The following is a 12607-nucleotide window of genomic DNA, read 5'->3' on the forward strand; positions in this document are numbered from 1 at the left end:
GTATAAACTTAGTGATCAGCACCTTTTTTGGGGTCCAGTGTTTTTTTTTTCATATATACCCTGTCAGGTTGCACCCACAGTTGTGTGCCTGCTGCCCCTCACTGCTAATCAGTGTTGCATCACTGCATCACTGATCTGCATTTTTTTTTTTGGAGAGTGCAGTGGGGTTTTGTTTTTACACCCACGTTGCTTTTGTGGGTGTCCTGTGGCCGCTGAGCGCTGATCAGTGACGTACATCACTGAACAGCATTTTTGGCACAGGGTTGATATAATTTTTTTTTTTTATTATTGGGATCAAATTCCTGTATAAAGTATTTTTTTTCTGCACTACATACACACTACACACTACATACCCCCCGTGTTGAAATAAAGTTTGTACCTCCCCTACACTATACACGTGTTGAAACATTACACTTACAGAAACACAAAAATAAAAATGGCATCCCAAATGTCATCCCAGTCATCGAGAAGAATGTATTCAGCGGAGGAGGCATATGCCATGCTTGCCTCTGACTCTGACACAGCCAGTGATGCAAGCGGGGAATTTGAAGGATTCGTCTTAACCTCATCTTCCTCCTCTAGTGATGAGGGACCCCCTCAAAGACGCCCCCGTAGAGCAGCTGAGACCCCCCCCAAATGATTGATCCCGTATGGACCCCACCACCAGACAATTTTGAGCCCCAGGTTCCTGAGTTTTTGGCCATCCCAGGAATCCAATTTGATTCAACAGGTCTCAAAGAAATTGACTTTTTCAAATTATTTTTCTCTGATGATTTTATAAATTAATTGGTGGACCAAAGTAATTTATATGCCCAGCAGTTTATTGCTCAAAACCCCACGTCATCATTTGCTAGGTGGACCCCTGTAGATGCAGTAGAGATGATGACGTTTTGGGGTCTGGTGTTACATATGGGCATAGTAAAAAAGCCAGAAATTAGGCAATATTGGAGTACAGATGTTCTGTACAGCACCCCACTTTACCGTATGGCCATGACTCGGACTCGTTTTGAGACAATCCTTAAATTTTTACATTACACCGATAATGCACAGTGCCCACCCAGAGATGATCCCACCTTTGACCGGCTATTCAAAGTCAGGCCGGTCATTGATCATTTCAATGCCAAATTTGCAGAGTTGTACATCCCTGAAAAATTTATTTGTATCGACGAGCCCCTTATACATTTTAAAGGAAGGGTTAAATTCCGCCAGTACCTTCCCAGTAAGAGGGCAAGGTATGGCATAAAAAAGTATAAACTGTGTGAAAGCACCTCAGGGTACACCCACAGGTTTAGGGTATATGAAGGGAAGGATTCAAGAATTGAACCGCCAGAATGCCCCCCCTCCCTCGTAGGTGTTAGTGGAAAAATTGTCTGGGATTTAGTGCACCCCTTCCTGGATAAAGGTTATCACCTCTATGTGGATAACTTTTACACTAGCATCCCCCTGTTTAAGGCCCTTGGTTCAAGAGGTACAGCAGCTTGCGGTACTGTGCGCAAGAACCAAAGAGGCCTCCCAAAAACGCACATTGCCCAAGTACTGAGAAGGGGTGAAAGCAGGGCACAATCCACCGAAAATATGTTGTTGGTCAAATATAAGGACAAGAGGGATGTCCTTATACTGACAACAATTCATGGAGACAGTACCACCTCCGTCCCTGTACGAGGTACCAGTACCCACACCTCAAAACCTAATTATATCCTAGATTACAATAAGTACATGGGCGGAGTGGATCTTTCAGATCAGGTACTGAAGCCGTACAGTGCCCTGCGGAAAACAAAAATCTGGTAAAAGAAGCTGGCCGTGTATATCATCCAGATGGCACTGTATAAGGCTTACGTGCTATTCCGTTCTACCAGCCAGAGGGGGACATTTATGCACTTTCAAGAGGAAGTCATAAAGGGCCTAATATTTGGGAACCAGCAGGCAGAGGGCCCCAGTACTTCTAGTACTGGCCCCCTTATTGTACCAGGGCAGCATTTTCCTAACGAAATCCCCTCCACTGCAAAAAAGGGCAGGACACAAAAAAGGTGCAAAGTTTGCTATAAAAAGGGAATAAGAAAGGATACTATTTTCCACTGTGAAACTTGCCCCGACAAACCCGGCCTATGTATAAAGGAGTGTTTTAAAATATACCACACATCTATGGATTATTAGGTTCATCATTTCACCGTGCTTCGGGGGTCTTGCTAATGCCACATAGCACCCACCATTCATTCCACCAGAATCTGAGCTGCAAAATCCAAAAATCACTCCTTCCCTTCTGAGTCCTGCCATGCACCCAACTGGTATTTTTTGGTCACATGTGAGGCATTGCCGTACTCGGGAGAAATTGGGGCACAGATTTTGGGGTGCTTTGTCTCCTTCATTCCTTGTGAAAATGAAAAATTTTGAGCCAGAACTGCATTTTTTTGTAAAAAATTTAATTTTTCATTTTCACTGCCCAGTTGTACCACAATTGGTGAAACCCCTGGGGGTTTGAAATGTACACTATAGCCCTAGATAAATTCCCTGAGGGGTGTTGTTTGCAAAATGGGGTCACTTGTGGGGGGGTTCCACTGTATTGGTGCTTCGGGGGTCTTGCTAATGCGACATAGCACCCACCAACATTCCACCAGAATCTGTGCTGCAAAATCCAAATATCACTCCTTCCCTTCTGAGTCCTGCCATGCACCCAAATGGTATTTTTTGGTCACATGTGAGGCATTGCCGTACTCGGGAGAAATTGGGGCACAGATTTTGGGGTGCTTTGTCTCCTTCATTCCTTGTGAAAATGAAAAATTTTGAGCCAGAACTGCATTTTTGTTTAAAAAATGTAATTTTTCATTTTCACTGCCCAGTTGTACCACAATTGGTGAAACCCCTGGGGGTTTGAAATGTACACTATACCCCTAGTTGAATTCCCTGAGGGGTGTAGTTTGCAAAATGGGGTCACTTGTGGGGGGGTTCCACTGTATTGGTGCTTCGGGGGTCTTGCTAATGCGACATAGCACCCACCAACATTCCACCAGAATCTGTGCTGCAAAATCCAAATATCACTCCTTCCCTTCTGAGTCCTGCCATGCACCCAAATGGTATTTTTTGGTCACATGTGAGGCATTGCCGTACTCGGGAGAAATTGGGGCACAGATTTTGGGGTGCTTTGTCTCCTTCATTCCTTGTGAAAATGAAAAATTTTGAGCCAGAACTGCATTTTTGTGTAAAAAATTTAAATTTTTATTTTCACTGCCCAGTTGTACCACAATTGGTGAAACCCCTGGGGGTTTGAAATGTACACTATAGCCCTAGATGAATTCCCTGAGGGGTGTAGTTTGCAAAATGGGGTCACTTGTGGGGGGGTTCCACTGTATTGGTGCTTCGGTGGTCTTGACAAAGCGACATAGCACCCACCAACATTCCACCAGAATCTGTGCTGCAAAATCCAAATATCACTCCTTCCTTTCTGAGTCCTGCCATGCACCCAAATGGTATTTTTTGGTCACATGTGAGGCATTGCCGTACTCGGGAGAAATTGGGGCACAGATTTTGGGGTGCTTTGTCTCCTTCATTCCTTGTGAAAATGAAAAATTTTGAGCCAGAACTGCATTTTTGTGTAAAAAATTTAATTTTTCATTTTCACTGCCCAGTTGTACCACAATTGGTGAAACCCCTGGGGGTTTGAAATGTACACTATAGCCCTAGTTGAATTCCCTGAGGGGTGTAGTTTGCAAAATGGGGTCACTTGTGGGGGGGTTCCACTGTATTGGTGCTTCGGGGGTCTTGCTAATGCGACATAGCACCCACCAACATTCCACCAGAATCTGTGCTGCAAAATCCAAATATCACTCCTTCCCTTCTGAGTCCTGCCATGCACCCAAATGGTATTTTTTGGTCACATGTGAGGCATTGCCGTACTCGGGAGAAATTGGGGCACAGATTTTGGGGTGCTTTGTCTCCTTCATTCCTTGTGAAAATTAAAAATTGAGCCAGAACTGCATTTTTGTGTAAAAAATGTAATTTTTCATTTTCACAGCCCAGTTGCACCACAATTGGTGAAACCCCTGGGGGTTTGAAATGTACACTATACCCCTAGATGAATTCCCTGAGGGGTGTAGTTTGCAAAATGGGGTCACTTGTGGGGGGGTTCCTAACTTTTAGCATCTTATGGTGCCTAAAAAATAATCTCATAAAAAGGAGGCTCCAAAATCAAGTAGGTGCTCCTTCTATTATGAAGCCTGTGGTTTGGTCAACGTGCACACTAGGGCCACATATAGGATATTTATGAAAACAAAAGAATTGGGGGAATCAATTTTTAGTCACATTTCTCTAGTAAAATCTACTGTGTTCCTTAGAAAAATGTATTAAAAATAAAAATCTGCAAAAAAAATGAAATTTTGAAATTTCACCTACACTTTGTTTTAATTCCTGTGAAACACCTAAAGGGTTAACAAACTTCCAAAATGCTGTTTTGAATACTGTGAGGGGTGCAGTTTTTGAAATGGCATCATTTATGAGGGTGTCTCACATACAAGTCCCTCAAAGTCACATCAGAACTGAACTGGTCCCTAAAAAAATCAGTGTTTGAAATTTTCTTGAAAATTTGAGAATTTGATATTCATATTTTAAGCCTCCTAGTGTCCAAAAAAAATAAAAGGAGGTTGAAATAATGATGGAAACATAAAGTAGACATATGGTCTATGTTAGTTATTAACTATTTTGAGTGTTATGATTATTTGTCTCACAAGCAGAAAATTTAACATTTTGAAAATTGCAAAATTTTCCATTTTTTTACGACATTTTGGTATTTTTCACAAAAAAACACAGACTGTATCGACCCAAATTTACCACTAACTTGAAGTACAATGTGTCACGAGAAAACAATCTCAAAATCACTGGGATAAGTAAAAGCAAAAAAAAGTTATCCCCACTTAAGTGATACATGTCAGATTTGAAAAAAAGGGCTCTGTCAGGAAGGCAAAAACAGGCTGCGGCGGGAAGGGGTTAAGTACCAGCCAATCAGCTCCTAACTGCTACAGCCTGTGTTTGAAAAATTAGTTAGGAGCTGATTGGCTGTTACTTTATCTCCATCCACTTTATTTTTTATCTACAAGGCTTAGTATATAGACACCTTAGTCCCATCCACCGAAAAGGTCTTAATTCTAAGGATTTTTTAATTAATTACTTAGATATTTATCAAAAATGCACCCATTTAAAATAAAGTTAATCATATCTCATAGTCTTTTCATATGTTTGCCATACATTGCATTTCTAAAAAAAAGTATTCATACAGTAGATGCAGTTTAAAAAAACACCAGAAATCTTCAAAATAGATTTAGTCAAATTGCCTGTTAAAACATTTCCTACAGAAAGTCATATCCAGATAGGATGGGTGCCGGACGAGTTCCCGACAGTCGGGATCCCGACAGTCATTTACCCGACGTCGGGATCCCGACAGTCAAAACGGCGACAGCCGGGTGCCCGACGGCCACCCGCTATTTTCCCTCGTGGGGGTCCACGACCCCCATAGAGGGAGAATAGAATAGGTGGCTTGCGTAGCGAGCCACCGTGCCCGCAAGGGGCTTTTTTGCACTCACCATGCTGTCTGACTCTGAGCAGTCGGGATCCCGACATCGGGATAATGACTGTCGGGATCCCGACGTCGGGATAATGACTGTCGGGATCTCGACTGTCGGAGTCACATACCACACCCGATAGGATGTCACATGATGTCAGCCGTCCGCCCTGTCTCCGTCCCGGCACATGCAAATATAAATCACTAAATCCACTAATTTCTATCCATGGTCGGTGACCATCGAATAATTCTCCTGCTGTGGGACATGCGAGGGCATGTGTTGTCATAACACATCCCATTGCATGGGTGCAAAGGGATACGGCAGTCGGGGGGAGTCTATTCGCCAGGGCGGCCTCTCTGGGTCTTGGTAAGCTGCTAGCTTTGACTGACTGCTTGCTGTAACTTGGTGACTGAAGGCGTGACAGAATAACACATCCCTTAACTAAGAGGTTTAAAGGGGAAAATCAGGCAAGAGAGACATGCAAAATATGGTTTCCCTGACAGTGCTTAAATGCAGTGGCAATTTGCACCCTTTATTGAAATTAATTCCCCCCTTGGTGGAGATGCAAATGTGAGTCTTCATGCTCCACCCTCACCTACTTTGCTTTCACCTGGAATGTAGGAAATGGAATAGTAGCTGTAATAAATATCATGAGTATACCTGATCTATATCTATATAAAGTCTTATTCATGATTTTGTGGACGCCATTATGTTGAAGGACCTTGCAGTGGAGCTGGTGGCTAAAATATTTGGGGATCTGCTTGTCGACTATACAGTACTGCTGAATATGCTAAGCTTAACATTGGCAGTAATCATTTAGAAAACTTTACGCTTGGTGTAAACTCCAGGCAGGGTAAATCGGTTTAAAATGGTTGTCCAGTCAAAGTACTGTACCTGTATATATTACAACTCACATTTGGTCTGTGTCTTACTCTCCTCTTTTATTTGTGGTAGTGCTATTCAATATTGGAATAGAGGCTCACGTGGTCTGGCTTTCCAAGTTGAGAATTTATTAGTGGTGCAGCTGACCTGTTTACAATTTCTCTATACATAAAAAGCTGTGCAGATCTTGCTCCTATCCTTCCGCAGGCATATTGTGTCTGCAACTTACAGTATCTCATAGTCCTTTAGAAGTAAGGAGTGTAATCATGATACACCCCTCTGCAATAAAGCTGTCTGAGCTAGTTAATACTCCTTTTTCACTAGACTAAATATTCTGAGTTTTTGCACAGGAGGGTGCAAAACCCGGGATTGCTGGCAGGTGGAAACGCTCCAAGGTTAAATGACCCAGGTCGTGAGACCAGTAATTTCAACCCGGGTTGAACATGGGATCAACCCGGCTTGCTATGCAGTGTGAGTAGGTAACCCAGGTCCCATAGCCGGCACTGAAAGATGTTCTCTTCTCCCATCGCCGGTTCAGGACCCACCTCCAGTGAAGTCACCCGCCCAGCATTATCCTGGGTAGAGGGCGCTAGTGGAAAAGGGTTTATAAGCAGTGTCGCACCTGGGTACAAAATCCCAGGTGCGACCCGGCTTGTAGTGGAAAAGGGTATAAGTCTGCAGGACGTGCTTCCTGGTTTCAAGCTCCGGCACATACAGTGAACCCAGGGCCGGCGCCACCACTAGGCAGGTTAAGGCATTTGCCTAGGGCGCCGGCCACTAGAGGGCGGCACCAGGCGCTGCCAATCAGTTCTTCTATAGATCTCTTAGGTGCGCTGCTATTTTACATTTAGTGTTGAGGAGCATGGATGACCTGGCCGCCCATCAGAAATCCTTCCACCGACACAGCAGCGCCAGTGTGACGATTCCAAATAAATCAGGTCCGCCCCCCTCCTTCAGCAGCGGGTGACGCGGTCATGTGCGGAACTGTAGTGGCAGCCCCTCACTCAATTTTCCGCGAGCAGTCATGTTTGGTGTCCCGCCGGAACTCCCTTTCTGGACCTTACTATGCCGGCTACATGCCATGGGCAGTGGCTGGAGCGGCAGTGATGCTGGAGACGGGACCTGCAAGAAGCAGGGAGTGGCGGCGGAGGCTAGCACTCAGAAGGCTTGGGAGCTTCCAGACCTTTACAGTGGCGTAATGGGTTGAGTGAGAAGCAGTAGAAGTCTTAATTAATACAGGTTGAGTATCCCGTATCCAAAATGCTCGGGACCAGGAGAATTTTGGATAACGGATTATTCCGTATTTCGGAATATTTTAATATTTCAATTATGTATTTTGAAGTATCTTGCATGTATGCTGTATAAACACATAAAATACACACAAATATATTTTATTACCACATAAAATACACACAAATATAATTTATTTGTTCAAAAAACAAGGTTTCAAAACATGAAACAAAATTTGTGTACTATCTCAGATATTGAATTTGAATGCCAAGCAATCATTGTCTTGCACATATATAGTGCCAGTTACATATCATGTCCCCAGTGATGCTGTTACAAATGTCCCCAGCGAGTTTTTAGCAAAAAAAAAAAAATGTTTCACTTTCTGGCATGTATGGTTTTCGGAATAATTTGGATAACGGATACTCGGATACGGGATACTCAACCTGTAGTAATTATAATTATATTAAAATATGGAAGTGGGAAGTGATGAGAAAAGTAAATGGAGAGAAAGAAATTGAAACGGGGGGAGGGGGACAGGATGATAGAGGAAATATTAATGAGTCTGAAAGAGGATGGTAGGAGTAGTGGTGGTGGTGGTGGGAGGGGGGGTGAAGATGATAATGAGATGAACAATGGAACTGACAGTTTGAAACTACAGAGGAATACCTTTATCTACATTACTTAAGGAGCAGGTATACTTCAGTTGGAGCACCCCCTGATGTCCTTATATAAAGCTGTCAGTGGAGGAGGTGTAACCTGTCCTGCCCTCCTCAATGAACTCTCTCTTGTTTTTTTTTCTAGTAGATGCAGCAGTCAGCTGCTAATTGCATGGAGTATTTTATATATATATATATATATATATATATATATATATATATATATATATATAACACACACATACACATGTGTCCTTATAGATGTTGCTGCAATCCACAAGGAATAGCGAGTGTTCACCTGATGCTTCCACTATGTCATTAAATTGGATGGGAGATGCAATTACAGTACACACGCACCACCTATATTGAAACCTCCCTTTAGAAATCCTGCGTTTGCCAATGTTTGGGGATACAGGGGGCGGTATTTTGTAGCCTTGCCTAGGGTGTCTAGAGACCTTGCACCGGCCCTGAGTGAACCGAGTGTATCTCTCCGACTCTCTCAAGGGATTTGAGCATCTGAAGTCTAAATTTGGTCTTTATAATTCTAAGTTCTACAGGTGTTTACATGCTTTTGCTCCCTAGTTCCGGAACTCCCAGTCTATAATTAGGGTTGATGGCCATGGAAAAAGAAATTGTGTTTAGCACTTTGTAAGTATTCTTACCTTCTTTTTCTTTTATTTGTTTCCCAAAAGTAAAATATTACCGTCAACACACCCTACAAGGTAAGAAAAGAGTTACTAAAAATTGAAAATAATAAAAATTAGAAAAAACATATCATGTTTTATTTTCAATTTAGAATAATATAGGATTTTAGTCAACTCACCGCCAGGAGGGGTAGAAGTCCTTGAATGGCAGCTGCCCATTGAAATTTAAACTTTTCATTCAAAAATCCACCAAGTGTTGGGCCCAAAAATGATCTAGAATTGTAAAAAATTTGTAAACACAGCAATAGATTGTATGAACATATACATCATCTACAAAATAATCAATTTCAGAAGCAGAAAAAGGTTTTCAAAGTTGTGAATGTACTGTAAAGATAAATGTCTACAAAAGTAAAAAGTCCTCTATAAAGCCAGGTCCACACTGGAGCGATGGGGAAACTTTCCAACATCCCCGTCAGAAGAGATCACCCGTAATCACTGGTGCAAGTGACTGCGGGAGGGTGCATACACACAGTGTTATACATGATATGCCAGTCTAATCAGTCTGGCCAGATGGCATATCGACAATTGCATATCTGGTTTTAGTCCTGAATATTATCAAATCTGTGCAAACACCTTCAACTAAGATTCTAAGAACAGTTAGAGGGCATTCCATTCATCAAAATATTTTACTTTATTTCTCCATACATATCACAATGCTTCTTATTAAACTTGCTTAAACAAAGTATAGTATATGTCCCACAGAAAGCAGTGGTCCAATATGCATTACCTGCAGCCTCAGAGCTGTACAAATCAGAACACATTGCACAACAAAATAAAAACTTATTTTGGGATCTGTTCCTAAATACAGACGCAGTTATGATTTTATGCTGAATGCACCAAAGTGCCCATTTTAAGCAACATGAACCCTTCACAGATTATGCTATTATAAATCCATGCCCTCGCTGACATTAGTCGGCTATGTGGTAACTGTACTCACATCTATAAAAAGAGGGTCATTCAAAGGACAATGGATTCTGGTTGGCTTGCAAATCAGCATTATTTCCTTGCTTGCTTGTAACGCCGCCCACCAGGGCATGCGAATGCCCTGTACATGCCAAATGTCCCTGCAAATGGATGTTTTGCATAAACATCCATTTGCAGGCTTGCGTGTAGGCCCAAATTTATTTAATGGTCGCAGACCATATATCAGCAGCGACTATGGAGGAGATCTGCCAGCCTCCAAAAACAAATCAAAGCAACATGAACCAAGGGACTCTTAATACATAATCCAAAAGTTAAACAATAATAATTTTAATATCACATTACAAATATACAAATAACCTCCTGGTTAAATCAGAATAACATATTCACAGTATATTCAACATACTGTATAGTTAAACTGAAATATTTAATATAGAATGTGCTTATAAAGGAGCTAAATAGCTTGTACTAGTACTGTAATTAACAGTTTTTCTTTGCTGTATTGTATAATACACAGCAGATAGCAAATAGTGTCCTGGAATTCGTTGAAACCACAATGGAATATAAGATTTTAAAGTGAATAAGCAGCTCACAGTATAATAGTATTGTCCCACCAGTCCGAACAACCGACACTGCTAATAGAAAGTTAGCACGTATTTTTCTGCCGGTGGGTCCCAAGTGAGCTGCCTGCCAGGCTCCAGGGGCTGCGTCAACTCCTAGCAGGGAATATGTTAATCTGATATAACCCCTTGGAGGTTGTTTGCATATTTTTATTCCCCAACAATATAACTAATTGGGGCTTCATGGTATCACAAGTCAGTACTTTGCAGCCGTTTGTCCAGCATCAGCAGTCACTTATGAATTGCAAAGAGTTGTGACATAATAGGCACACTTTTTAGAACATATTAATTTTATTCCAAAAATGCACTAGAATTATTGTTATTATTCTTTTAGGTCTCTTATCTAGATCTGTAGATATTCTTTTCATTTGAATCTGAAATACTCCTAACCACATATTAAACATTGAATATTGTGATTAATATATTTGTTGTTTGCAGCAGAAATCACATAGAAAATGGAGCTTTTGCCTACAGTATTTCGTTGCAGACCAGCACATGCAGAGTAGTCTCTGACACAATGCTTGCATGTACTGCGCAGGAAAGAGGAGGTCCACATGCAGTGGCATAACTAGAAATTTTGCTCCCCCCTGCCAAAAAAATTCTTGCGCCCCCCCCCCCCCCTCCAGTTTTTGTTCAAACAATTATAAATATATATATATATATATATATATATATATATATATATATATATATATATATATATATATATATATATACCAGAGAAAGAACGCACTCTCACTATGTAGTAGACAACTTGAGGGGTGTTCAGGAAGAGGGAAACATGTGCCACATGATCCTCAAATATACTCCAATTTTCCCTCCACACAGTTGCGGGGGGGAAGCTGAACACTCTCCTTATGAACAATAAAGTCACTGATTCCGTGTAAAATCACAATAATCCATTTAATGTAACAGGTCAATTCCCATCTTGCTCCGACGTTTCGGTCCTTGCCAAGACCTTTATCAAGGAGCCTATAGCAATATATACAAAACAAATATCATCTAGATGTCTGCAAACACAATTTAGCAAGACATCAAAGAGATACAAATAGTAAAAAAAAACGTTTTTACATACTTAAGCGATGAGACATCAGCGTTCAAATGAGGCTTTAACCACAGCCCTGGGGGAATCAGGAGCAGCCACAATGTAGGTCTGCCTTAGTCAGGTTTAAATACCCTTATGCATCACACTTATCGTGTTTAATTTGGCGCCGATAATTCAAATCAGCGCTACTAGTGCGCGTACGCACTTCCGGTAAAACCGGAAGCGCGTCACCCGGAAGCAACTCCCGGTGACACGCACATCTGAGCCGCATATTCACCGGAGTTGCCGGCGGATGTGCATAATGCTCAATAGACAATAGAGCATATATGTTAATGGTACTACCAGGCGGGCAGTCAGCAAACCGATACATTCGATTTGCTACAGCATAAATAGCGCACAACTGCGGGAATCTCGTATAATGGGTTTAAGAATTTTAAGATGGCGGATAATTTGAACCGCAGGTGGAACGCATGGGGTGTCTGCGCCACCTATTGGTAAAAGATCAGATAGCATGGATAACATTGAATCTGGTGATGCAATATGCCGTGAATAAGTCCGCTGGGCTGTGGGGTAAACCTGACAACATGTACTGGTGTGAAACAATATACAACCACCAATAAATCAAAAGAATTTTTTGACTAATCGTCAATACTATATTACTATAACAATTAGATTGTTATTAAGTGTGATATTCATTCTGATTTTAGTCTTTATTATTTCTAATTTTTTATAAATATTTTTTATTATTATTTCATTTATTTATTTTTTATGTTAATTTTATTTAGTTGATAAGTGTCATAAAGAAATGGTGTAAACATTTGAATGACACATGGCCAGTGGTGGTTGATTACTTGGCGGTTGTATGACAAAATGAAAAAAATATATACAACAAATGACACATGAGGTAATTGTAGTCACATCGAGATGGTGGTGCCTCTAGTGGGTTCCAGACCATAGCATTATCAATGATGATCATCAGAAAGACAGTGTATAGGGAACC

The 12607-nt window shown here is 41.4% G+C and overlaps 1 protein-coding gene across 2 annotated transcripts in view; it reads right to left on the reverse strand.

The window, feature by feature from the left end:
* The window catches only part of SLC18B1 (solute carrier family 18 member B1), a 155788-nt gene that overhangs the window by 11151 nt on the left and 132030 nt on the right, over window positions 1–12607 (reverse strand). For both annotated transcript variants that reach the window (XM_083176779.1, XM_083176778.1), the window contains exons 12-13: window positions 9141–9234; window positions 8980–9032 (exon numbers count right to left, since the gene is read on the reverse strand). In XM_083176779.1, coding sequence (XP_083032905.1) covers window positions 8980–9032; window positions 9141–9234 — 147 coding nt within the window. The remainder of the gene's footprint in view (window positions 1–8979; window positions 9033–9140; window positions 9235–12607) is intronic.

Source organism: Crinia signifera, chromosome 3 (assembly GCF_055691185.1).
Source record: "Crinia signifera chromosome 3, ASM5569118v1, whole genome shotgun sequence".
Lineage (NCBI taxonomy): Eukaryota > Metazoa > Chordata > Amphibia > Anura > Myobatrachidae > Crinia > Crinia signifera.